The sequence below is a fragment of the Cydia fagiglandana genome, chromosome 21 (genome assembly GCF_963556715.1).
Source record: "Cydia fagiglandana chromosome 21, ilCydFagi1.1, whole genome shotgun sequence".
NCBI lineage: Eukaryota > Metazoa > Arthropoda > Insecta > Lepidoptera > Tortricidae > Cydia > Cydia fagiglandana.
The window spans coordinates 12,743,014-12,769,414 of record NC_085952.1 but is presented as its reverse complement, the minus strand read 5'-3'; the positions used below and the strand labels follow the sequence as shown (position 1 = coordinate 12,769,414).

Here is a 26,401-nt window from a genome sequence, read left to right as displayed (position 1 = left end):
AATCGTGACACTTTTTGACATTTAACAAATTTAACACATATCTGCTTCGAGCAACACCGGCTTCCGACACGTCGGAAGGGAGGGGCCCAAGCGATATCTCACCGTACAAATCTTTCTGCCATTTTTCGCGGGGGGAAGGTGCACACAGTCGCACTTCTCACACACTTACATACAAAATCCAATCAGAGGCCCTACCGCGAACCACGTTCGACGTGTTGCCTCTCTATGGCACTTGTAAATTCATACGTAAGTGTGACAGGGAGGCAACACGTCAAACGTGGTTCGCGGTAGGCGCTCTGTAATGACGACACAAATACATAGAAAATGACACACGTCAAAGACAAATCTTGCAAACCTCGTTCTCTTTTTGTGTACGGACGAGTGACTAGTGTCACAACACGCACACTAACACATTTTCGTTGAAGTATGTCATTGTATTCTGGGAGATGAGAAGTCGGATTTGTCGCTCGACCGATCCGCTATTTGTACTGAGCGAGCAAAATCGATAAATCCAACAAATACTTGAGACTAAAATATAATAATTGTATTTAAATGTAATTAAACGTATGATATGTAAAAAAAAATATTACATGTAAAATGTAACACTTTCTTTTTGTAAATTTGATGTCCCCGACCTCTTTTTATAGCAAAAAACCGAGCAAACAGGCATTTTTGTGCAGCAGTGTTCACGCGCGCGTCTGGACTCGGTCTAGTGAAAAATCCAAGTGAAACTAGTTTTATTACCCGCGCTAGATTAGATTGACGCGCTAATCTTGTACCTCGGCAGAGGGGAAATAGTGCGAATGCCGCCTCCCTTCCGTGTTGCTCGAAGCATATCTGTGAAATAAGGATCAAATTCAAATGGCGTTCAAAAAGTATTAAACATCTGTCGAAAGATGGTAGTAAATTCACTGTGGCTACATAATTTACTTTGACAATAAATCTCTGTATTCTTTTTTCTTTCGGGTAAGGTTTATTAGGTACAGTCACCTGCAATAAAATGTTACTCTTCGATGGCCGCAAAAATATGTGACACGCTCTTATGGCTCTACTAAAAAGATCGTGTCAGATATTTTAGCGGCCTTCGTTGTATAACATGTTATTGCAGTTATTGCAGGTACCTATGAGCGCCAACTTGTTGCGATAAAGAAACAAAATTAAATTAAAATATTCATTTATTAATAACACTGACATTTCATTATATCTATTGTCACATGAATGAGAGCATCATACGATTTCATATATTATACCCGATTTACATATTATAAATTATATATTAAACATTTATTAAAATACTTCTATACCGTCTTAACAATTTATATTTTAATCTATGCTTACTGTACAGTCACGAGCAGAAGTTGCTAAGCGGGCGAGGTGTTCAAAATTACCTTGACACGCTCTTATTCTCTTAACAATAAAGTCGCGTCAAGAACATTTTGAATACCTGGCCCGCTTAGAAACTTCTGTTGCTGACTGTATAGTCGTTAGATTTGTAGCTGGCCCCGAAAGGCTAGTCTTTTGTCTATTGTTAAGTGAAACCGCACGTGCTACTTACCTACAAAAAAAAATGTTTGGGCCGTTTAAATCGGTTTTTAGGGTTCCGTACCTCAGAAGAAAAAAACGGAACCCTTATAGGATCACTCGTGCGTCCGTCTGTCACAGCCTATTTTCTCGGAAACTACTGGACCAATTAAGTTGAAATTTGGTACACATATGTAAATTAGTGACCCAAAGATGGACGTATTTTTTATTTTATTTTAAAATACATAGGTTCGCAGTTATTTAAGAAAATAGCCAAAAAATTACCATTCCCCCCCCCCCTTTATCTCCGAAACTACTGGGTCTAAAATTTTGAAAAAAATACACAACATAGTTCTTTACCTATAGATAACAGGAAAACCTATTAGAATTGTCCAGTCAAGCGTGAGTCGGACTTATGTGCGGAACCCTAGAAACGCGAGTCCGACTCGCACTTGGCCTGTTTTTTTGTACAGGTGCGGTTTTAATTAACAATTAGACAATGGATTAGCCTTTCGGGGCCAGCTACAAACCTAACAACTATACCCTGTGGTGATGTATCAACAGCAAAATTTCTATGAATGGTAGACAAGTGGCTCTTTGAGCTGTAGACCTAGCGACCATAACTTAAAACTGAACGAATGTATGGCTGCGCAATTTTGAATAATTTCCAATAACTGATGCAACAAAAAAAAACTAAATATTGAACATGCTCACGAAATTTTCATACCATATAATATAAGAAGGCTCCGAAATTTTTCTATGTGGAAATTTTCCGATTATGGAAACATTTCGAGGGCACATTAGTAGGTACTTATAGAAACAACACCTCGTAGGGGTACATAGTCTAAACTACAAAACGTAATTCAAGACCAAACAAGACCGAAGTGATCCCAATAAGTGTTCCGTGAACAAAGTTTTGTACGCAACACTAAAAAAGTAAGACAATGTTGCCACTGTAATAATTTGTTTGTAAAATAGTAAATTCCCTTTGATAAATAATCACGCTAAGATAATTTATTTATTAGTAGTTTTACTCCTACGATTTAAAAAAGTACTTATATTTACTTATTTTTACATAAATACAAGACATGCTAGTAAAAATTGGCAACATTTTCTTATTTTTTTTGGTCTTGAATTACGTTTTGCAGTATAGAAATGGTCTGTCTCTAAGCGCCACTTGCACCATCCCACTAACCCGGGGTTAACCGGTTAAACCGTACTGGTAACCTGTGTAACTCCAGGTTTAACCGGTTAAACCCAGGTTAGTGAACGGTGCTAGTGGATCTAAAAAAGTTAAAACACCACCAAGGCGGTAATCAACAAGTTATGAGAAAAAAATCAACAATTTTAAAATTGAACCAACTGAAATATTAATACAATTTTAGTGTCATACTGACTTTTACAATATTAAAATATCCGAGTATCATATACACTTTTTTTACTTTCGTATGAAAATTTTGTCACACAGTTTAATTTTGTCATATTAAACTATTTAAACACAACGATAGGATTAAACAAGAAATTCAATACATTCTTACTCGACACAACACAATCGTTCGCTATAGTTTTAAATAGTTCCGAAAACTTACTCATAGATGGCGTTTTAGAGCTAACACTACCTCTAGCGTCCTTACAGTCTAGGCATTGGAGTTCGTAGCCTAGGACTTTAAGGGTTTTAGAGCCTATATTGAAGTCTAGGTTGGAGAGGACGCCCCGGAACCGGATGTGCTCGTTGGAGTGAAGGAGACGGGTGTAGTTGGTGAAATGGTGGTCGTAGATTAGGTTGATTTCCGCTTGCCGAGCGAGTAGGCCGGTGGTTTCCATTAGAACTGTTATTTCGTATGTGTATCTGTAAATAAATTGTGTGGGTAGATCTTACATCAGTTTCTATGATACGTATAATTTTTAACATGCGTGGGCCATACTGAAAGTGTCTCGATTCTGATTCTGAGTTTCTGGCAGGATCGCCATGTAGCGTTGGACGTTAAATGAAACTATTTGGTTGGAGTATAGGTTTATCATGTCTAGAATAACATGTGTACAAGCTTATAACGCGTAACGCGTAAACGGTAAGGCGTAACACACACTACATCAGCCATTCTCAAAGTGTGTTCCGCGGAACCCTAGGGTTCCGCAAAGCCTCTGATGGGGTTCCGCGAAAATATACTTGTAATAATGAGAAAAAAACCAGCTCTTCTATAGGTATATCTGGTCCACAGTGATGAACGAAAATTTTCAATTTGGGGTTCCGTCAAATATTTCGCTTGCCGAAAGGGTTCCGTCACCAAAAAAGTTTGAGAACCGCTGCACTACATGATAATATATGAGACGACTTATTTTTTCTAAGTGGCGAGTCCAGGAATTTTCTGTATGCCCTAAGTAATATATGCATTGAAAAGCGAAAATAAATGACTAATGTAATATTTGCGAAATTAAATTACAAACTTGAAATGTAAAAGTTGAAAGCCAGAGTGGTGGAGCTGGCACAACAGACTAGTGTATTCAAGCACCGATGTGGTCGCTTATGCTCTATAGTCACACCGTAAAAAGTCTGCAGCGATTTTGATAGCCCACGCAGTGCAAGTGTCATTTTAAACGTCAAACTTCTATGAAATTATGACGTATACATAACACTTACACTGCGTGGGCTATCAAATCCGCTGCAGACTTTGTTTGGTGCGACTATAGTTTCCTAGGATAGCGGCCGTCTCCATACAAATACTACGACATCCATATTTAGCCGTATTATTTAGTATGGACACGGCCGCTATACGACGGCACCGCTATCCTAGGAAAACCGATCTTTATTGCAGTACTTACTCGTTGAACCTGTTCAGATGGCATATCTTCCCGCTGTGCCTCGCCGCGTTCCGCACGAACTGGCATTCCTTCACAGAGACACCGCTTTGGCATAGCGTTGTGTATTCTTCGCCATAATAACATCTGAAACAATAGTTAACATCATAGTCAAAATCGAATTTAATTTAGACTTATTTTAGATTTAGTAATAATGTTATTTCTTGTATGTAACATTAATCTCAGGAATAGTATAATCTAACAGCTAATTTGAATTACCTCATTACTTAAAAAAATACAATATGTTTTCAGAAATAAACGATTGAAAGTGGAGTACGAATACCTGAATGATACTGATCCTGTATGAAACGTATGAATTTATTTTAGTATGGATCATAATCATAATTTCCTAATCATAATTTTCTAATTGAACCGTATCCGTATCCGTAACCATATCCGTACAAAAGGGTACGGTTCAATTTACCAGTGGAAAAAGCCCGAAATTCAAATTATTACGCAAGATCGAACTTTCGAGAACCGATCAAGTCTTCGAAATTACGCACGGAATCCGAGCTTAGCGCCTACATTAATCAAATTTGTCGCCTTTTTAGTAGTAGTAGTAGTAATCACTTTATTGTACACAACACAGGTTTACAAAAATAAATTACAGTAATGGAAGTACAAAGGCGAACTTATCCCTATAAGGGATCTCTTCCAGCTAACCTTCGATTAGATGAGAGGAAAACTCCAGTCAGGTCAGATAGACAAACTTACGGGATGTACAGTAATATTTAGAAAAAGTAAACTAACGTACAGTAAAGGGCCAAAAAGAATGCACATCGGCAATCATCGCATTTCCGAATACAAACGAATGCTCATTTCCATGTACATCAATTATTAGGTTAGTCGTTTATCAGAATTTGAATTTAGAACTAAGTACTTTATTGTTGTTTTGTTTTGATTTCACGTGAAATATATAGAGCTGTAAAACACGATGTAACTATTTATAATTATTGCTATATTCTTGTTAGGGAAAAATAATCTTCATAAATATATATTTTATATAAGATCGACAAAAAGTGTAATATTGTAATGACAAATCTCTGTTGAACCTAAATAATTACTTACATTAACATCCTCATGTTTTTTAAATTGGTTGGCTTCAGATAAAAAATATTTATAAACATTGTGGATAATTTCGCGTGACTGGTAGAGCTTACCTTACCTTACTTAGCTTACCTTTTTTCCCTATGATGCCATAGTACAAATTTAATTTTATAGGGGTTTTAGCAGCTCTATATATATATTGACTTAGATAGGCGACTGCACTCTCTCGCATTTGAACCATGACTGACAAAACAAACGTCATGGTGTGTGCGACACAGATATCGCTATACGAAGTCGAAATTAGCCGATTGCCTCTTTCTAAAGCTCGATGTGCATTCTTTTTGGCCCTTTACTGTATTGTCAACTCATAAAATACATAAATAATATTATCGAATAAAATACATAAAATACATACTAGCATACATACAATACAATACAATATATATATATATATATATATATATATATATATATATATATATATATATATATATATATACAAGTTTAAAGTAGAAATAAAGGTTAGTACTTAACCAGATCACGCTGATTGGAAAGCCAAAGCTTCTTCAGATTAGCCTTGAGTGACGCCACAGACTGGGACCGCCTGAGCGACAGGGGCAACTCGTTCCACAACTTCACAGCGCGCACCGTAAAAGAATTTGCATATGTTCGCGTCTTATTAGGCGGAATAGTAAGCGTGAGATTACAGCTAGATCGTAAACGGTGATCACTTCCTTCAGCCAGATAGCTAAATCTTTCCGTTAGGTAAGATGGGGAACGGGGGTTGAAGAGTATATGGAACAGCAACGACACGACATGCACATCTCTGCGTCGGCGGATCGGTAACCATTCGAGCTGGGAGCGAAAGTTGGAGACGTGATCATATTTACGGAGGCCAAATATATACTTGATGCAAACATTTTGTAAACGCTCAAGTTTATCCAGCAATTCCTCATTAAGGTCCAGATACGCAACGTCACCATAGTCTAGCAGAGGGAGCAAGAGCGAACGGGCAAGAGTCAGTTTAGTATGAAGTGGGAGAAAATTCTGCAGCCGTCGAAGAGAGTGGAGGGATCCAAAAACTTTTTTACTCACCTCAGCAACATGGGGAGACCAAGAAAGCGTCTGATCCATGGTGATACCCAAATTTCGGACAGTAGAGGAGAGAGGGATATTAGTCCCATCAAACAAAATGTCGGGTACCACCATGTCCGAAAGCTTGCTTACATAATAAGGACTACCAATAATAATCGCCTGCGACTTCCTAGCATTGATTTTCAAACCAAATTTGCACGCCCAGTCCCGTATGGATTTCAAATCAAGGTTGATTTGAGTAATCAATGAAGGAAGATCATCTATACTGGCCGCTGCATAAATCTGAAGATCGTCTGCGTAAAGATGGTATGATGATGTAAGTGCTTCGGTGATGCCATTAATAAAAATAGAGAAAAGAAGGGGAGAAAGCACTCCTCCTTGCGGGACGCCAGCGGTGAGCTCACACCAGTCGGACAGCTTGTCATCTACTCTGACCCGCTGGCGTCTGCCAGAAAGGTAGCTATGAAACCACGAGAGGGAAGTTTGTGAGATTTTTAGAGTGCTGAGTGTGCCTAGAAGGATGTCAAAGTCTACAGTGTCGAAGGCACTACTAAAATCAAGAAGAACAAGGACAGTTAGCTTTTTGCACTCTATATTAAAACGAATGTCGTCGGTAACTTTAACCAAAGCGGTGACTGTGCTATGCCCGGGGCGAAACCCAGATTGGAGAGGGTTAAACAATGAATTTTTATTAAGATGGGATTGCAGGCGACGGTTAACGAAATGTTCAATAATTTTTGATAGTATAGGAAGAATGGAGATAGGACGATATTGGGAGAAAGATGCAGGATTGGAGGTTTTTGGGAGAGGAATGACATGTGCATACTTCCAGGATGCCGGAAACGTGCCACTGGAAAGGGAGAAATTAATAATGTTAGAGATGATAGGAGAAATAAAATCCGCCACGAGCATGAGCATATCTACACTAAGGTTATCGTCACCGACGGCTTTCGTTTTAATAGTTTTGAGGATTGCTTGGGTCTCTTGTGCAGAAATACAGCCGAGTTCAAAAGGATCTACGCTGGCGTTGGTTGTAGAAGCTGCAAGAAGTGACAAGGTAGAATGTTTAAGGGAACGGTCCAGAGTAACTGGTGAAGTACTGAAGTATTGGTTAATGCCATTTATATCGAGGATACTGGATGAACTAGATTGAGATTTGCCCACCCCGAGTGATTTTAAGAACTTCCATAATTTAGCGGGGGGACATTCATCAATGGAACTGTGGATGTATCGACGTTTTGACTCCCTGCAGACCTTATTGCAGCGGTTACGTAACGATAGATACTTCTGACGATTACTATCTGAAGGGCTTTGTCGAAATTTTACGCGAGCTCGATCACGCTTGGCCATCTGCGTCTTAATATCCGGCGTGAGCCACGGCGCAGGAAGGTGTTTGACGCGTGTAGGTTTCAAGGGCGCGTGTTTGTCAAAAATCGCAAGCAGTATATCATTGAAAGCCCTTACCCTCATGTCGATATCTGCAAGACTCTCCAACCCTTGCCAATCCGCATTAGATAAGTCGGCATAAAAGGCTTGTAAATCTAAGTCCCGCAGGTTTCGCCGCATTATAATTTTGTGCCTACGTTTTGGAGGACGGATTTTAAAAGCAGCGTATATTAAATCATGGTTGGAGAAGCCAGCAGCATTAAACTGCCCATGAAAGGAAACTAAGTCTGGAGAAGAGGTGATAATGAGGTCTAATAAAGAAGGAGGACCGTTATGCGGGAAGTGAGTAGCTGTGAGGGGTAAGACGCTTAGGTTTAAGGACGTAGCAAGAGAATAAAGCTTAGAGGAGCGAAGATCATTTTTTAGGAGGCAGGTGTTGAAATCGCCCATGAGAATACTATGGTCAAACTGGGGGGTTATATCAACTAATATATCATACAGAGCATTGAAATAATTTATGCTGGAGGAAGGGCTGTAAAAAACGCCTAGAAGAACTTTGGAATGATGTAATACGACTTCTAAAAAAAGATGCTCGGCAGAGTTCGAATAGACTGATGGTGACTGCGCGACTATTCTGCAAGCAAGGTTACTTCTAATATAAATGGCGACTCCACCACCGCGGACGGCTCCCGATCCACCTCCGCTAGTGCCGGTCCGGTCGTTCCGTATCAAACAGTACCCTGGCAATGGATAAAGCGTAGAAGGTAGAGACGGTTTTAGCCACGACTCTGAAATGAGAATAGCGTGAATGTTATTGTTGGAGCTAAAGGCCGAAAGTAGTTCAGGGTAGTGTGCCGGCACACTTTGCGCATTGATATGAACAACATTAAAGTTTTTATGTGAAGAGTTAAACGCGTATTGCAACCGTTCACCCAAATCAGGCAAGTCTGACGCATCACTCAAAGAATCATAAAGGCTAGAAGAAGAGAGAGAGAAAAACTCGCTGTCTAAACTATCATTTAAAACGTTTGACATTGTATATATAATGTGGTTGAGTACTATTTCTAAAAATATATATCGTATATAATATGTAATAAATATATAAATACACCTAGTAAGTACTATTAATACTAACTTAGTAGTAAACCACCTCATCTGCTCGCCAGCAGCTACCTATTATAATTTATACAAATAAACACAAAACAGAAACAAGCACAGCAGCGACATCGCAAAAATAATTAAACAAACTAAAATATACAGAAAAATACACCTCATCGATGCACGAACAAAACGATGAAATGAAACGTCAAATGTCAATGTGACAGCACAGGGTAGGCTAACAAATCGTGTTTATTTACAACGTAACTAAATGTTTTAATTCTACCGCTGCAAAACCTAAAGTGATTTTGTAATGTACCGCTACAAATATAAAGTGAAACTTTGATTTTGTGACGTCATAGCAAAAATTTGATAAAACAAAAGTAACACGTTGATTGCCACTGACATAGAAACAACGAACACCAACCATGCATGTTCTCAACGCCTGCCGACACCGGAGCCCGCAGCAAACCTCGCTTGGCGTGATGGTCTCGGTGCTACCGCCGCCGATGATGCCTTCACTCCGGCCACTGCTTCCGTCTCTGTCCGCACTCCTCCATCGGCTTCAGCAGCACAAGCCGGGGCCGGTAACGCCTCCAACTCCGCCAGCGTAACAACCTTGCGGCGCACCCCGTCGTGGCATTGCACTACTATGCGCCCATCACTCGTCCAACTGCCCTTCACACCATACCGCTTGCGGGCCTCCAGAAATACTGCATGCCGGGTGCTAGTGAGAAACTCTGACAGAGTTCTGCCCGAGCCCTTCAGCAACTTCTTAGCGGCCCAGACTGCATCTCTAATCCTGTGGCAGCTGAACTTAAGAAGGACAGGCCGGGGCCTTGATGGCGTCAAATTGCTTCCCAGCCGATAGCAAGCCGTGAGAGTTACTCCCTCCACCTTTAAGGTCTGTTGGAGAATGTCCACCGCTACAGCTGAAGTATCTTCGCCTTGTGCCTCAGGTACGCCATGAAGGAGAAGAATGCTGGCTCGGGAACGCGACTCCATGTCCTTTTTAACCGTCGAATTGGTTCATAAATCTATATTTACCTAAATAACTCTTGCAAAAACGCCGGCAACCTCGAAGCGAAGTCGTCCCACCGGTTGGTGACAGATTTCAACCGAACTTCTTTAACGTAGCCCTCCCAGTTGACGTGGACTCCGTCCAACACGGAGCACTTCATCTGAGTGGCCGCCATGTTGGATTCTAAACTGTAGTCTGCTCAATTTGCCAGTTGGAAAAGGCGCGAAATTCAAAATTACTATGGATAATTGAATGGCGCCTATATTTTTTAATTTGTCGCCTTTTTACTGATAAAACTAGTTTGTTAAAGTATGTTAAGGTACCTGAATAGCTCAGAAGAAAGCCGGCAACCACGAAGCGAAATCTTCAATTAATCCACCTTCTAATATGAGTATTTGGCCATTTAAAAAAACCATTGAAAGCACAAAAATATATTTACTAATTTTCTGTGTATACTTATACATTTTTTCCCTATACAAGTAGCCAATTTACCTGAAAAATTCTTGCAAGAATATCGGCAACCACGAAGCGAAGTCGTCCCACCGGTTGGTGAGAGATTTCAACCGAACTTCTTTAACGTAGCCCTCCCAGTTGACGTGGGCTCCGTCCAACACGGAGCACTTCATCTGAGTGGCCGCCATGTTGGATTCTAGCCAGGACGGTGAATTACCTGCAACAGAAAAACGACTGTCAAGTTATATATTTTTCTAGTGTCAGATCTAGCTAATTGAGCAGATATTGCTATAGCACAGACTGTGCAAGTGTTATTTTAAACTCGAAAGTTATATGAAATTACGAGTTTTAAAATAACACTCGCACAGTCTGTACTATCAAAATCGGTGCCGAGTTAGCTTGGGCTATGGGCTTTATTCTCTGATAATAAATGTTATTTGATTTGATAAAACATATTTGGAACTCATGGGGTTAACGGCTCGGTAACGACATTGCGCGACTGGCGGCGGCGGCAACCATAGGTTGGAGCGAGACAGCGATCGAACATTTCGTTCCCACCTATGATTGCCGCCGGTCACGCAAAGTCGTAAGGGCGTCCGCTTGCTGGCGCGGTTGTAAGGAGTGGATGAGCGGGTTAACGAAAAATAGTATGAGCAACGCTAACTCACATTGCGTATAATAGTCCTCCCAGTTCACATGGTACGCACTATCCTCGTATTCAAAGTCGTTTTTCAGCAGATTCTTAATGGCTGCTTTGTCGCCCAGCATCTCCACTAGGCCGGAGGGTAGGCCGTCGTCTTGGATGTTCGAGAACTGGTTGCCGAAGTATATGAGGGTGGCGAGGCCGAATATGAGCTGGAACGATTAATTATTTTAAATATAACCTTCTCGAGCCCAGAGGCCTTTATAAAGGACAAAGAACCATGGGCAACCTTGTATGGAGCCTGGTCCAAGAACCAACAGAAATGAGAGTTAGGTCATTAGATAGGTATTTCTATGTACTTAATTTCGTTCTATGGGCACAAAGCGGACACGCAATAGAAAACTCAATTGAAATGCACGAAGGTTCATTTTTAAAATGTAACCTTGTCAGCTGTGCGACGGTGGCGTTCAAAGGCTGACCCCCTTATTCATAAACGCGCTACAAACTCAATTATCTAATAAACGTTTGTCTTTATCTGTCATTTTGACTTATGTATTTGTAAGAAAGGGATAAAATATAATTGAACTAAATCAATCCCGTAAAGATTTTTTAATAAGGGGATTAATAATTAGCACTTATTTAGCTAAATTAATTACATACCTGAAACGGCGTGACGAATTTCTTCGTAGCCTCCATTTTAGCCAACAAACACGTCACAACCAAACTGACGAGAAACCCAACCACTATGGACGCCGCATAGAACATTCTAGATATCGTTATATACTGCATACACGCGAATATAGGCAACGTCAACGTTATTACCCCAATCAAGGGTAAAAACAAGAACGAACACACCAGCCCTAATGTACCCCGAATAAGACCATACGTGGTACAACCATGCGAACACATTATGAACATCTGTAACCAACTCAAAGTCACACAATGCGGTAGCGTGTATTTGAAAAATCCTTGCCAATTACTCCGTTTAGCCATAAAGATTAATATAACAGGGATGAGTAGGGAAAAGAACATACGAGCGTTCAAGCAAAATTCAATGCTATTACCAAGGATATAGAATGGATAATTGGATATATGGAGATCTAAAAAACGCCAGCCTTGATGGACTACTGTATCTTTTTCATATGGATATTTGGCTAATACATTTATACCGAAAGATAGTAACGCTAAGAGATCTGGGTATGGACTACCATTTGTACCAAAAGATAGTAACGATAGAAACATTAAGGAGAATGATAGCACGCAGAATTCAGAAAAAGGTACCCATTGGGTAGCTATAAAAGGGTACAGGAATAAATTAATAAATAATGCCAGGAAAAATTGAAGAAAAGGTCCCAAATTATTTCTAACAAACAGATTTTCAGATTCATCCGGCTGTAGATTACCATCGCTATATCTCAAAAATAGTCCGGACCATTTTCGAAAATCGATAAACTGCCGTTTCGCGTGAAACATTTTGAATGTACATATTACCATCGCTACGAAACTAATATAGTATAGAACCAGTGGCACCAAATGGTATAAACTATCGGTACTGACAGATAGATATGCTATTAAAACTAATGACAATTCAATATTGGACAGTGTAAACGTAAAAGAACCGAAGTAATATAATAGTTTCAAGTATAACACTTGTATGAAGACTATTGGGTGTAGGAATGCTTGTTGTAATAGGGGGACATGGTCTAGAGATTTGACACTGGGGTCTGTCAAAGTGAGTTCGTAGCTGACGAGGGGAAGTTCGCCTTGACAGTAGTCAACGGCCGCTGTCACGAGGTTGTCAACTGTCAAGTTGCGGATTACTGCCTTGTTGCAGGGGTCTTCGTAATCTGAAACCAAAATAAAAGTATTTTTTGAAGGAGGAAGAAATCCATCTCGTTTCCTAACTCTCACTTTCTTCCTCTCAGAATTAGGTACAGTCAGTTGCTGAGATAACTGACTCCCCGCATAGAAACTTGTTCGTAGGGTGAATCAACTATATCTGCAGCTGACTGTACCAGTACTGCCTACAGGCATGAATGGTAGAGATCCATTCGCAGAGTATACCTATAGTAAATCATCAAAATAAATTTAATAAAGTTTAAGGCCCAGCCACACCGGCTTGCGTATGCGTGAGGTGCGCGTGCGCATGCGCTAAAATGTTGGAGCCGCACACGCACACGTCACGCAAGCGGTGTGCCGTCTCTCATAAGAATCTGTATACTACAACGCCGCACGCGCACGTGCACGTCACGCACACGCAGCCGGTGTGCACAGGCCATTAATGTTTCTTGTCCACGGCACGACACGCAACACTCACAGTATCTGTACACTAGTCCGAAGATAGATCCGCTGGTTTCAACATTTGTATCACTGATCATGAGAGGCGATTGAAATTAAAAACCGGGCAAGTGCGAGTCGGACTCGCGCACGAAGGGTTCCGTACCATAATGCAAAAAAAAAGCAAAACAAAAAACGGTCACCCATCCAAGTACTGACCACTCCCGACGTTGCTTAACTTTGGTCAAAAATCAGGTTTATTGTATGGGAGCCCTATTTAAATCTTTATTTTATTCTGTTTTTAGTATTTGTTGTTATAGCGGCAACAGAAATACATCATCTGTGAAAATTTCAACTGTCTAGCTATCACGGTTAGTGAGATACAGCCTGGTGACAGACGGACGGACGGACGGACGGACAGCAGAGTCTTAGTAATAGGGTCCCGTTTTACCCTTTGGGTACGGAACCCTAAAAATATCAATAGAGAGGACGGGTACAAATTATCGTCTACTTGGGGACCAGTGATTCAAAATATGTTGAAACCAGAGGATCTATCTTCGGACCAGTGTACGGAAACTGTGAGTGTTGCGTGTACCTAAATTTAATAAATTCTTCCTTACCTTCGTCAGCAATAGGGTGCGTCCTGATGGTTCCATTGGGAACGTCTCCGTGGCCGTGTAGTGAGGGCTCCAGAGCGTGTCCTCCGTCCAACGCGGGGGCTTCTTCTATAAATAGAAAACCACATTACCTATTATTTTACAGCATTAGCAAAACAAAAGAAAGAATGAGTGAAAGAAGGCTAACAAAGAGAGTGTACCTAAAAGGGAGAAATGGAAGTGGGAGTTGGAAAGGGTAGACCTCGGCGGATTTTCTCTGATCAGATCTGGGAACAACCTGAAGAAAGGACAGGTCAAGAGCACCCTAAACCGGCGAGCGTGTATAAGGAATGTTATGAAAGTGAAAGAAACGAAAGAGGTAGGTATGTCAGGATCGTAGCAAGTGGAAATCCGTGGTCTCCGCCTACCTCTCCGGGAAATAGGCGAGATTATATGTATGTATGTAGCAAAGAGAATTTAGTATAGAGGCGGATTGTCAGTCATTTTTGTAGCCACAGTAACTTTACTGCCATATTTCGACACATGATTAAAACTTTTAGAACGGTATTTGACTTCGGTCCTTGTTAATTCACTGATATGTCGTCAGCTGACAACCAAAACTCTTAAAAAATAATTAAATAAAATTCGACCTTATTTTGGTACTATAGTTGTTGTTGTTGTTTTTTTTAGCATTAGAAAGAACTTCAAAGAAGGTAAGCGATCTAGACACGCCTTTTAATTGAAAAACGCTTTTTAAAAATCAGTAACTATTACTTATGAAAGCAGAAGAATATAAATGATCGTATTAGATTCATAATTGTTACATATTTGCCGTAACTTATTTTTAAAATGTGTTTTTCAATTAAAAGACACATCAAGATTGTTTACCTTATTTCTAATGCTAAAAAAAACGAACTATAATATGGTGGCTATGAACTTGTGGTGGTAATTAATGAGTATTGGTTGTCACCTGACGTTGTTTTAAATTTGTTAAATGTCAAAAAGTGTCGCCATCTACACGAGCAAAGGCTAAAGGGGATCTATATATGAATCCCTAAAGCCTTTTCTCCTATCTTTGCATTCCCTAATATTATTTTGTCATAATGATCAGTTGTCCTAACACTAAAAACCCTAATTTTGCTTTCCCTAATTATTGATTACTTATCCTAATGTTATTAAGCATATTTTCTTTTTTGCGAGGGTCGCAGTTCTAACCCTAACCTAACCTACTTTTGTGGCAGCAAGTTCTAAAACCTAACCATTTTTCAGAACCTTACATTATGGAAAATAATCGTTATGACAATTGATCGTTAGGGCATGTGCCCATTAGGACAAACCAGTTAGGGCAAGTGACTTTAGGACAAACGTTGTTAGGGATTCAGAATGACACCCGGCTAAAGGTATGGTAGGTATAAGTATACAGTGAGAACACGATTTTACTGCACCTAAAACCGAACCAAACCGGCGGAGCGCAGCGCAGATCACTTTTAAATGTATCCAAGTATATTCTCTCCTATGGAGATGCAGCTATAGGTATTCATGTTGCGGCACAGAATAAATAATAGTACTAGGTACAGAAGACTCACTCCCTAACAAAACGCGTCTGTTACGATCAGCACATATATGGCCGCTAGGTGGCTACAGCGCCACGCGCGGCCTATGGCAAACCCCAAAATTGGGGCCGAACGGATGTACTTTTAGCTACCTGTAGCAAAGCGACGAAATCGCGGAGTGAGCCACGCCTGGTTGCGGCAGAGATGTAAACCTTAGAGCATTTAGTGTCTGGAGAAGTCATCGCTGTCATTTCCTTTAAGAAACAGTCTGCCGATTTTTGCGGGGGAGGGGACGTCAAATGTATTGCTATTTCTACATGATTTGTACAAATATCCATGTCAGTCCATACAAAAAAGTTTGCACAATTGTGCAAGTTTTTCGGCAGAGTGGTAAGCTCTTAAAGGCGACTCCAGTTATTGGATCATTCCATGAAATTGTCTACCGCTAGTCCCGTACAAACGCGTATTTTCTGAAGATTTGAAGGTATAAGAGTTTCCTTTTCTATTACAAATGGTCAAAAATATGCAGAGAACAATAATCGCCTGCTTTAAATGCCCAAAAAAAGTCGCAATACAGGAAATAAAATGCGTTTGTACGGGACAGCCCGTGGAATGCTCCTATTAACCCTTTAACCGCCAGAGTTTGATATATAAGACATTACATATCCAACTCATTTCGCCACAGTCTGATAAATAAGACAAAGATCTGATTTGGTTTTTACAGCACAATACAATTACTGTCGGTGGCGACACGAGCACGCTCGATCAAAAATTGCTGGCGGTTAAAAGGCTAAGGTTAAAATGCTCTAAGGTGTAAACGTCCTACCTGGCGAGTCATCGTCAGTACTGTCGTCCTTTTGCAGCGTTGTGTTGCAGATCTCCCGGATGCGTCTCTCGAGCTGCGCTGTCGTTATGTACTCCTCGCCGTTTGACAAACTGCAAAAAAAATGTTAGTAAAAAATTATTTTATTCGGTAGGCTAAAAAATTAATTACAGTATATGCGCTGGTGCCTCTTTTTAAGTGAGAAGACACTTGTGCTAAGAGAGCACCGCTTCCATGCGGTTAGTTTACAGAAAAAAAGGTATCTTATAGGAATAATATCAGGGAGACCGAGCTTTGTTCAGAAAACATATAAAAACTCAATAATACGCGATTTCCCAGAGATAAGGCCTAGCTAGATCGATTATTCGCCCCCGAAACCCCCCATTTAGGTAATTTCATCGAATTCGTTACAGCCGTTTCCGAGATCCCCAAAATAAATATATAATTATACTTACAAGAATTGCTCGTTAAAAAGTATTAGAATATATAGTAGTTATATTAAACCATAAAAAAAAAATACAAATTTTAGCATTAACAAAAAAGACAGTTCGAACTTTCCCTGCCAAACTGATAGAGATGGAGTTGTTTTCTTTCGCTCGTAATTATCCTTTTCGACGCCGCGCCGTGTCAAACACAAAATGCTGTCACGCGGACTCCACGTCACCGAAGTGTCAAAATTGAAATTGAACTTTATGCATATGCACGTAGGTCTGTGATCTGTGCCCGATTAATGTCTATGGCGTTGAACCTGCGGTGCGGATATATCGGTCATTGGCGTCCAAAAGATTAAGTAGGCATGGGAGCATTCCACGGGCTGTCCCGTACAAACGCTTTTTATTTCCTGTGTTGCGACTTTTTTTCGGCATTTAAAGCAGGCGAATATTTTTTCTGTGCATATTTTGGTACATTTTTCAAAGAAAAGGAAACTCCTATACCTGCAAATTTTCAGAAAATTCGCGTTTGTACGGGACAAACGGTAGACAATTTCATGGAATGCTCCTATGGGTACTTTTAAGGGGATCCTTCGACCCCCCTCCACAGTGAACGTAAGAGAAAGGAATATTATACCTCGCAAACAGGTCTCTGGCAGCTTTTCTCGCTACGGTCTCCTGCCGACTCGCCGCGAGGCAAGATTTAGCGCGGACTATCGCGGCACTGTCCTCCTCTATCACACCGCTGCGGATGCACCTGCGAAAGAGACAAAAGCTATAGCATGCATTAAACTTAAAAGTAAATAAAATAACCGAAAATATCTTACACTTTAGCTCGAAGTTCATCGCGGACTTTTTCGAAATTGCGTCTCCACTTCTCAAAGTGAATTGAATTACTCATTTATATATAACATTAAAAAACGATCATGAAAACTATTTGGTCTGTTAAAACTGCGTTACAATGTTTTAAGTATATCTAGTAACATTGGTACAATTCATAGAGCAAGGGATGTAATATACCACAGGTATCTTAAAAAAATTATGTGCTTTAAACGTTAAGAAAATTGGTGAAAAAGTGTCGAAACTAACGTAGGAGTTTTAGTTGATACACAATCTTAACTTTCGTGAAGAGACAACTTTTAAAGCCCTAGATCGGCTTAGTAATGATTTCAGTATCGATTACTGTGATGTCAGAATGACGAAGATTTCGAACAAATCCTGTTTGAATCGCGATTTTACTATTAAAAACTTGAACTATATAAGTAGGTACTTTTACGCGACTGAACTAGAAATTAATACAACGATGTCAACACGTCTATCGCGTTAAAGGAATGAGTAAAAATAAACAAACTACTGCCTACGGGAATGTTTGTATGTTTGTGTTATTGTCCCGCTAAGAAAAACAAACTTACTTCATACTATTGTGTTTGTCACACGGAATTTGTGTTTGTACATCGCTCGGTCATTTTTGATGATATGGCGTTTAGATATGACGTTGACATTTAAATATATTTTTATAGGCCAGTATTGTGGCATGAGGTTTAAGTTACATTTGGAAGATTATAGAGCAATTGCAATTATAGAGTCAGACCGTAAAAAGTAGTCCGCAGCGATTTTGATAGCCCACGCAGTGCGTCATTTTAAACGTCAAATTTCTATGAAATTATGACGTATAAATAACACGCTGCGTGGGCTATCAAATCCGCTGCAGACTTTTATTGGTGCGATATATACGTTTAGACGTTTTTGTGTAGAGTCAGACCAATAAAAGAATTTTTAAGGTCTGACTCTATAATCTTCCAAATGTAACTGTATAAGGGGACCTCACGTGTATTTTTCTGTAAAAATATGAATCTAAATACACCGTGTTTTTATTGAATTCAGTTAACTTAAAAAAATCACATAAAAAAAATCAAAGCAAAACTCTCAAGTTTCGTATATGCTCTTTGCGCAATCAAACGAAATACAGATCTACATTATGCCCTTTCGGTATACTATGCCTATGCCTATTCGTGGCTGCGCTATGGAGTGATTCTGTGGGGATCCAGCACAGATGCTCAGGATCTCTTTGTCATGTAAAAACATTGTGTCCGTATTCTTGCTAACATACGAGTGCCGTAAAGCTGCCGCCCGTTCTTTTTGAAATATAAATTACGGACCCTACCTTGTATATACATTCTAGAAACAGCAAACTTTGTACGAAAACACTTACACCTATACCAAATGCGTAAAGACTTAGTAGCAGGTACCACGAGATGTAACAATTTATTAGCTACTCCGACATGTAATCTAGCAATATATAAAAATAGCCCCCACGTAAGATCAATCAAAATATTCAACAAGCTTCCTCATAATATTAGGTGGTTGCATTAATTCCCGCTGTTCTCATATAAATGTGGCTAGCAATTTCTAGACTAAAGTATAATTACTGTGACATGTACAATTTTGAAGCTTGAAAGTGTGTTAATATAATCCAGTTGACAGTCAGCATTTTTATCTTCAATAAGTAATATTTAATACACAGTGAAAAATGGATCGCGATAAGTTATTTTTCCGATGTTTACTTCTTCATTATTTCGATTTGAAAAAAAGTGCGGCTGAAGCTCACCGATTGCTCGCAGATACTTATGGGGAATCTGCTCCATCCGAAACAGCATGCAGAGATTGGTTTAGAAGGTTTAAAAGCGGTGACTGTGATGTTTATGACAAAGAACGGCCAGGACAACCGAAAAAATTTGAAGATGAGGAATTGAAAGCGCTATTGGACTATGGCTATTTTATAATCCCGCTCAATCGCTTAAAGAATTAGCTCAACAACTTGGAGTCGATAAATCAACTGTATCGCGACGTTTGCATGCCATTGGGAAGATACAAAAAGAAGGAAAATGGCTGCCACATCGATTGACCGACAGTGCTATTGCGAATCGGCTAAACATCTGCATTTCCTTACTTGCAAAGCAAAAAAAGAAGAGTTTCTTATGGCGTATCGTGACCGGAGATGAAAAATGGATCTATTTTGAGAATCCAAAACGAAAAAAAACATGGGTTGATCCTGGCCAACCGACAACGTCGACTCCAAAGCGGAACATCCACGCTAATAAGACGATGCTCTGTATTTGGTGGGATATGGAAGGTGTTGTCTTTTATGAGTTGTTAAAACCGAATGAAACAGTCACCGCTGAGCGTTATCAACAACAGTTGGACAATTTATACACAAATTTGATGAAAAACAGACCATCGATTGCATCGAATCGACGAAAAGTGATTCTTCTTCATGATAACGCTCGGCCTCATGTTGCTTTGAAGGTCAAACAAAAGTTAATGGAATTTGAATGGGAAACCCTCCCTCACCCAGCGTATTCTCCAGACCTGGCTCCATCAGACTATCATCTGTTTCGGTCGATGCAGCATGATTTAGAAGACAGGCATTTCAAAAATTATGAAGAAGTCCAAAAATGGATTGCTGATTGGATAGCCTCAAAGGATAGAGCTTTCTTTCGCCGCGGAATTCAATTGTTGCCAGAAAAGTGGGAGAAGGTCGTAGCTGCCGATGGCGCATATTTCGATTAAAATCATGATTTTTTTTATCATAGAAATAAACGTTCAAAAAATCATAACACACAGCGACTTTTAATGCAACCTCCCAATATATCCACTGAGACGAAAGACAAAATATTTAAAAGAAAACTCATTAACTTACTTACCGAGAAATGTTATTATAGTATCGACGATTTCCTAAATGATGATAACCTTAATTAATCAACTAATCTAACCTACTTTTTTCGATGTAAGGACATAAATGTATTTTATTCGAATAAACTATTATAAATGTAATTAAATTAAGATATTAGAGAATTAAGTAAACATTAAGTGTTTAAGTAAATGTAAGACAGCTACAATCATATTGTAACACCCTCACAGGGTAACATGTACGCTTCCTAACATTGTATTTAACATCACACTGAGAAAATGAAATGGCTAGAAATAAATAAGTTTTTGCTGTCTACAACCGAGTGACTTGACTCGGAGGGAGCCTGCAAAGTTCGTTGTTAAAATAAAAGAAGTCAACTAGGTTAATGTTTCCGCATTTTAAATAAGTCTTGGTTGTATTCAACTAAATAAATTTTAATGAAGCGAAATTGGTACTTTGCTAGAGCTTATTTCTTTCCGTGCATGTATTTCTATGCATCAATGTACATGTATGCAATAAATGACAATAAACAAACAATAAACTTCGGGGTATGGTTAAGTACGTTTAAGAGAACTAAATGGCGTAGTTAATTTAAAAAAAAAAATTGTTTTCTTTTTTGGATTTTTTTTTGTTTAAAAAGTAATTAAATGTAGCATATAGCGTTGTTGTAACACGGGCATTACATTTAACTCAACCAAACAATTGAAATCTGTGACATATCAATGTCATTTCGTACATCAATCGACCGAGATTGTACTTAAGTTTAGTAGCAAATGTATGAACTCATTCTAAACACTAATCAATATGTAAACCGGCCCTAAGGCAAGTGTACATGCTTGTAGAGGCCTTATAGGAAAAAAATAAATTATTGATTATCTCCGGAATGGACTTAATTAGAACATCGGTGTCTTTAAGAAAGTTACTTGATTTAAGCTCAGGAGGAATGCACCCTTGAAATTAACGGGAAAAAAAAACACAGTGTATATACGCCATTTTAATATTTTTCAATAACTAAGCGATTGACAAAAAATCCGTATAATTTAATTTAAGAACATGCTCACAAAATTTCATGAGAGTCAGGCATACGCCAACATCATTGGTAGGTAGGTATACATAACACTTATGAGAGTTACTACGACGCCGTATACATGTCGGCGGCCGATCGTAAGATCAGGCATATCGTGAAACGTGAAAATCTTTGACTCGTTCCCTGAGTCGACGGAGCCCCGCTTAATGAGACTATCCTCAAAACAATACACAGGAATTCACTCGTCACTTGTGTTCAAATGGAGATCTCTCACCGGTCTCACCTAACTTTAACCTCTTGTTGAAATAAAAAAAATGCCAACCGAAAAACGAACTTGAGGATTTTAATTTAGAATTAATTTTGTCATAGGTACTGCATGCTGACTTTAAGGTAGATACTTTAACTACGATAAATAATGTGGCCCTAGTGAAAAAGGGTACAAGTCTCACGCAGCTTAGGGGTAAAAGGGCACATGTGTTACTTGGAACTTATACCCATTTACAACTGCGCTGCCCAAGACATACCTTTTTTCACTAGGGACACAGGATTTAACCCTAAAGTTTAACGCTAATTCGTTGAAGGAGAAAGCTGCCAGCTCTTTTGTTCCCAGTGACCTCAGCCAGCTGTTTGGCCAGTTTTCATATATAGTTTACCTGCGCAACATCCTCCTGGCCTCAGGGTGGGCTTGCTCTGTGGCACAAATAAGCCATTCTAAGGCCTGCTTGAAATTTGACACCTTATCAGCTTCAAGTTCTGAAACAAAACTTTAGGGTAGAAAGGAGTTTACATATCAACTGAAATATTCCACTCCAGGATATGGACTCTCTCCTTGAATTGACGTCTCATATTTGTTTTCAACAATTTCAATTAGTTCTTATTATTTTAACAAACGTAAAAATAATTTAAAGTATTTAGTTTTATCAATTTATTTTTAGGCTACATTAAATTAACATATCATCCTCATGTTGTCCCGGCATTTTGCAACGGTTCATGGGAATGTGGGGTCCACTTGACAACTAATTGAATTGGCATAGGCACTTGTTTTTTGAAAGTGACTGCCATCTGACTTTCCAAAGTCTTATTGGGATTAGTCTGCTTTCCTCACAATGTTTTCCTTCACCAAAAAGCGACTGGTAAATATATCAAATGATATTTCATACATAGGTTCCGAAAAACTCATTGGTACCAGCTGGGGTTTGCGACCTCCGAATTGGCACTCTCTTACCGCTGGGCCAACAACACTTGGCTAATTAAGACATACCACATTTTTCTTCCAACAGTTGTTTAGCGAGAACTACTTGTGATTCAGCACAGCCGTCCTCGGCCAGCTGGTTCCGGAGCCTTCTGAGGGACCCTTGTGGACCATCTGAAACAAATTAAATAGCAAAAAGTACTCATTTCTTTATAGAAAATATAAATTTCTTGTAGAGCTAAGAATCATCTCTGTAGTACCAACTACAGTCTTGCAAACATTATTTGTCAGTAAATAAGAAAAAAAACTATACTCATCCCCCTCTCATTTCAAACATAGATGTAGAGAATCATACTGTCTTTGTCTTACACTAGTACTAGCACCCAATAGAAAGGGATGAAGTATACATAGTTTTTTTTTCTGCTTATTTACTGACAAATTGGATTTACCAGACTATATTTTGATGGTGACAGTCAACATACTACAAATAATAAGAAACTATTTCAGTGCATTATTAGGCTTGAATAGAATAGGTAGAATATACATATAGCTTTAGTAATTTAGGTTTAACCAAAACAAATAAATATCTCAATGTATTTTAAACAAGTTCTTGAAAGAATTTAGTGCACAGTAATTTAATTTTAGATTGCAGAATAATCTAGACCTAAGACCTCCATACAAGGTCACTATTATTTTGGTCATAAACATTTTGGAAATTAGTCATAATATAATGCCGCTTACATTAGAGATTGCAATAAACCGGGACTGTTTTGCGTTTCATAAGAATCAAAACAAGTTGTTTCTTAAATTGATCGAATAAAATGATTGAAACTTTTTCTACTTACCATGAATATTCCAACGTTTTCTACCCGGTGGCATTACTGAACACTAAATATTATTTTTTCCGTCCCGTTAATAGTAAAAATATTCATTAAAGTAAGTTTTACAAATATAAATACTTTTAATTTATCAACAAAATATTCCGATGTTTTGATTCCGTCACACGATTTCGCCAATTTTTTGAATGTCAAAATCAGACATCCGCGACCTACGTTCCATTTTTGCATTTTGCAAACATTTTGTTTAAAACTTGAGCTACTTTGTGATCGTAGTGAATTATTTTGAAATGTGCTTATTAACAAACACGGCGTACATTAAAATGAGTGAGCTTATTAGGTGAAAGATGTTTCACTCCTACGCGATACACCTACGCTTATCAAAATAGACCTGAAGGAAAGTGTTCCGAGAATGAATTAAAATTAGAAACTCCCTAAAATACAAAAATATCTCCACTTTCGGCATCCTGTGTGGGATTGTCAAGTCGTTTATTTCTGTTTTTAGTTTTTCGGCATTTCGTTACTTTTAGTTTGACATTGTATTAGAGTCTGTGCGGAAAGAGAAGAGTCGTGGGATTTGAGGGCGCGCTAGTGCTATTTTATGGTTTTTGCTATGCTGACAACACTGGTCACGTGATTATAGTACGACACTAAAGGTCATGATACTTGAATCCCTTTTGTTCCGGTTTTTTACCACGGCTCACTAAACGGAGCCTGGTGGTGGTGTCGGCTCGTCAACTCAATCCTGATTTAGCGCAGGCACTAGTTTTTTTTTTGTAAAACACACTTGTTTTTATATCTAGATACTAAAAAGTGACTGCGATTGACAAAACTGCTAAAACTAGTTAAGAATCTGCCCAATACAACTGTAATTTTAGTACCGAACAAGATACGACTCTCATTTATGTACTGCCTAATCTGTGCAGTCCAACAGTTATTAAAACCGGGTAGATCGGGTAGAAATTGGGCAATAGAACTGTAATTTTATCTGGGATATATTTCACCCATTGTAAACTTGACTTGTAATGTATGTGTACATTATTAATAATAAATATGAATATGAATAAAAATAGTGCATGAGGCGGTTGTCACACTGGCGCCGCGTCTCGTTGCGAGACGCGGAGCAACGGACTCGCATGCGGGGACAACGCACCAACGCAACGTCCGAGTTTTTTCCGCATCTCCGTCCGGAGCTGCGATGCGCGACGTCCCGCGTTACTTCCGTCTCGCGTTCATTTCACATTCGAACGTTAAGGTGAAAACAGTTCCTATTTGTCGATAAAATGGAAACGGAACTTATTCAGGACGCTGCGGTGATACTTTCAGTTTGTTTTTTGTACAATCGAGTAGACGTGCGCGCCGGTCGAAAAAAATCGGGCGGCGGCGCGCCACGAAAAAATCCACGGCGGCGGCGTGGGATTTTCAACTTTTCAATATACGTATAATGAGCAACCAAGATTAACTCTTAAATCAACACGGGAAAAATATCAAAAAAACTGTGTTACATCGTTTGTTTGGTTTATTGTAGAAATATCATGAAAAAACATATGTCAGTATGTTGGACGTTGCCAGGATCGGTGTAAATAAAAAGATACGCCGCGTAATGAAAAGACGTCCATTATTTTGGACATTGCCGAGTATGAGTACCTACTTTATGTGCATATAAGGTTTGTTTTTAGTCCAATTCATGTTTTTTAAAACAAATATAGAATAATTGCATATTTTAATTAGAAATACACTTACTGATAATGTCAACTTATGTAATGAATTGAAGTAAAACCTATTTTATATTTTTGGAATAACTTCTCGTAGGTGGTAAAATTTTACCAGTCATTGACGTCATTTATTTAAGATTAAATCAAACAGCGGGTTATCCTAGGAAGCAGTAACATCTAAGCAATGGTTTTTACAATAATGGATGCACTTTTATCAAAATTTTCCTAACAAATCTCAAATGAAATCGGGTCTGTCTCTTAATGAAAACAAATCCACACACAAACAGGAAACAAACACACACACCACATTCACAGGGAAAAAATCCATAAAAATATATTTTTTATCTATTTGGTTCATTACGTAATACGGCAAGTAATGACTTTTTAAAATTAATTTATTTACTACAAAAACTACCAGAAAATTTAATAATTTTACTCTTTGCATACTTGGCAACGTCTAACATATTGGACTTAGCAAAAGTGCCGTGTTGTCGATTACAACGGGCAAAATACTGGACATTACACTTTTTACACTCGTTTTACCCATAAACAAAAAACATTCTTATGTATATCATATTGCCACGTAATGAACAGACCAGTAACTGGTCAGTATTATGATCTATTTTATTTTAACGTTGCTTAATAAACTGTCATATAAAAAAAAAATATGGGTAAAATGTCAGTCTGTCAGATGCTTCCTTGCAAGTTCTGCGTTCTGTAGGACTTTGACAAAAATATTATGTTCACACTGGTTCCCAATATTTTCTTACATACTCATACTTAAAAATAACATATCATTCAAGTAGTATTAGTAGTTTCCTGGTAGTGTAAGTACGCTATCAGAGGAAAGTAACGCTATGCTTTAATATTTGGTGCAGAATTTTTTCTTGGGATGTCCATTATAGTGGACGTTATCGATTTAAGGGTTAAAATAAATCAAGCAATGGATTAAAAAAAAACGGAACAGTCGGAACGCTAAAGCTAGGCACGTCGCACGCGCTTTATGTCAATTGATTTTAAATTTGTACTCTTGCGGGCTTTGTCTCGGCGCAAATATTAAACTACCGGCGGCGGCGGCGGCGCGCTGACTCCTTATGGCGGCGGCGCGCCGCGGCGGCGCGCACGTCTACAATCGAGTCA

General features: G+C 38.9%; 1 protein-coding gene across 2 annotated transcripts; it reads right to left on the bottom strand.

Moving 5' to 3' along the window:
* Positions 1-1,157: 1,157 nt before the first annotated feature.
* Positions 1,158-23,822, bottom strand: LOC134675149 (wolframin). Of its 2 annotated transcripts, XM_063533318.1 has the most exons (11): positions 23,556-23,822; positions 22,780-22,884; positions 22,172-22,271; positions 17,438-17,557; positions 16,373-16,482; positions 14,018-14,122; positions 11,781-12,967; positions 11,146-11,332; positions 10,517-10,694; positions 4,342-4,464; positions 1,158-3,370 (listed from the first exon to the last, which is right to left on the bottom strand). In XM_063533318.1, the coding sequence occupies exons 1-11, from the start codon at positions 23,587-23,589 to the stop codon at positions 3,010-3,012; spliced, it is 2,610 nt and encodes an 869-aa protein (XP_063389388.1). In that variant the 5' UTR covers positions 23,590-23,822; the 3' UTR covers positions 1,158-3,009. The 2 variants fall into 2 exon arrangements, with proteins under 2 accessions (XP_063389388.1, XP_063389389.1); XM_063533319.1 differs by lacking the exons at positions 22,172-22,271; positions 22,780-22,884; positions 23,556-23,822 and adding an exon at positions 18,213-18,239.
* Between the last annotated feature and the right edge of the window lie 2,579 nt (positions 23,823-26,401).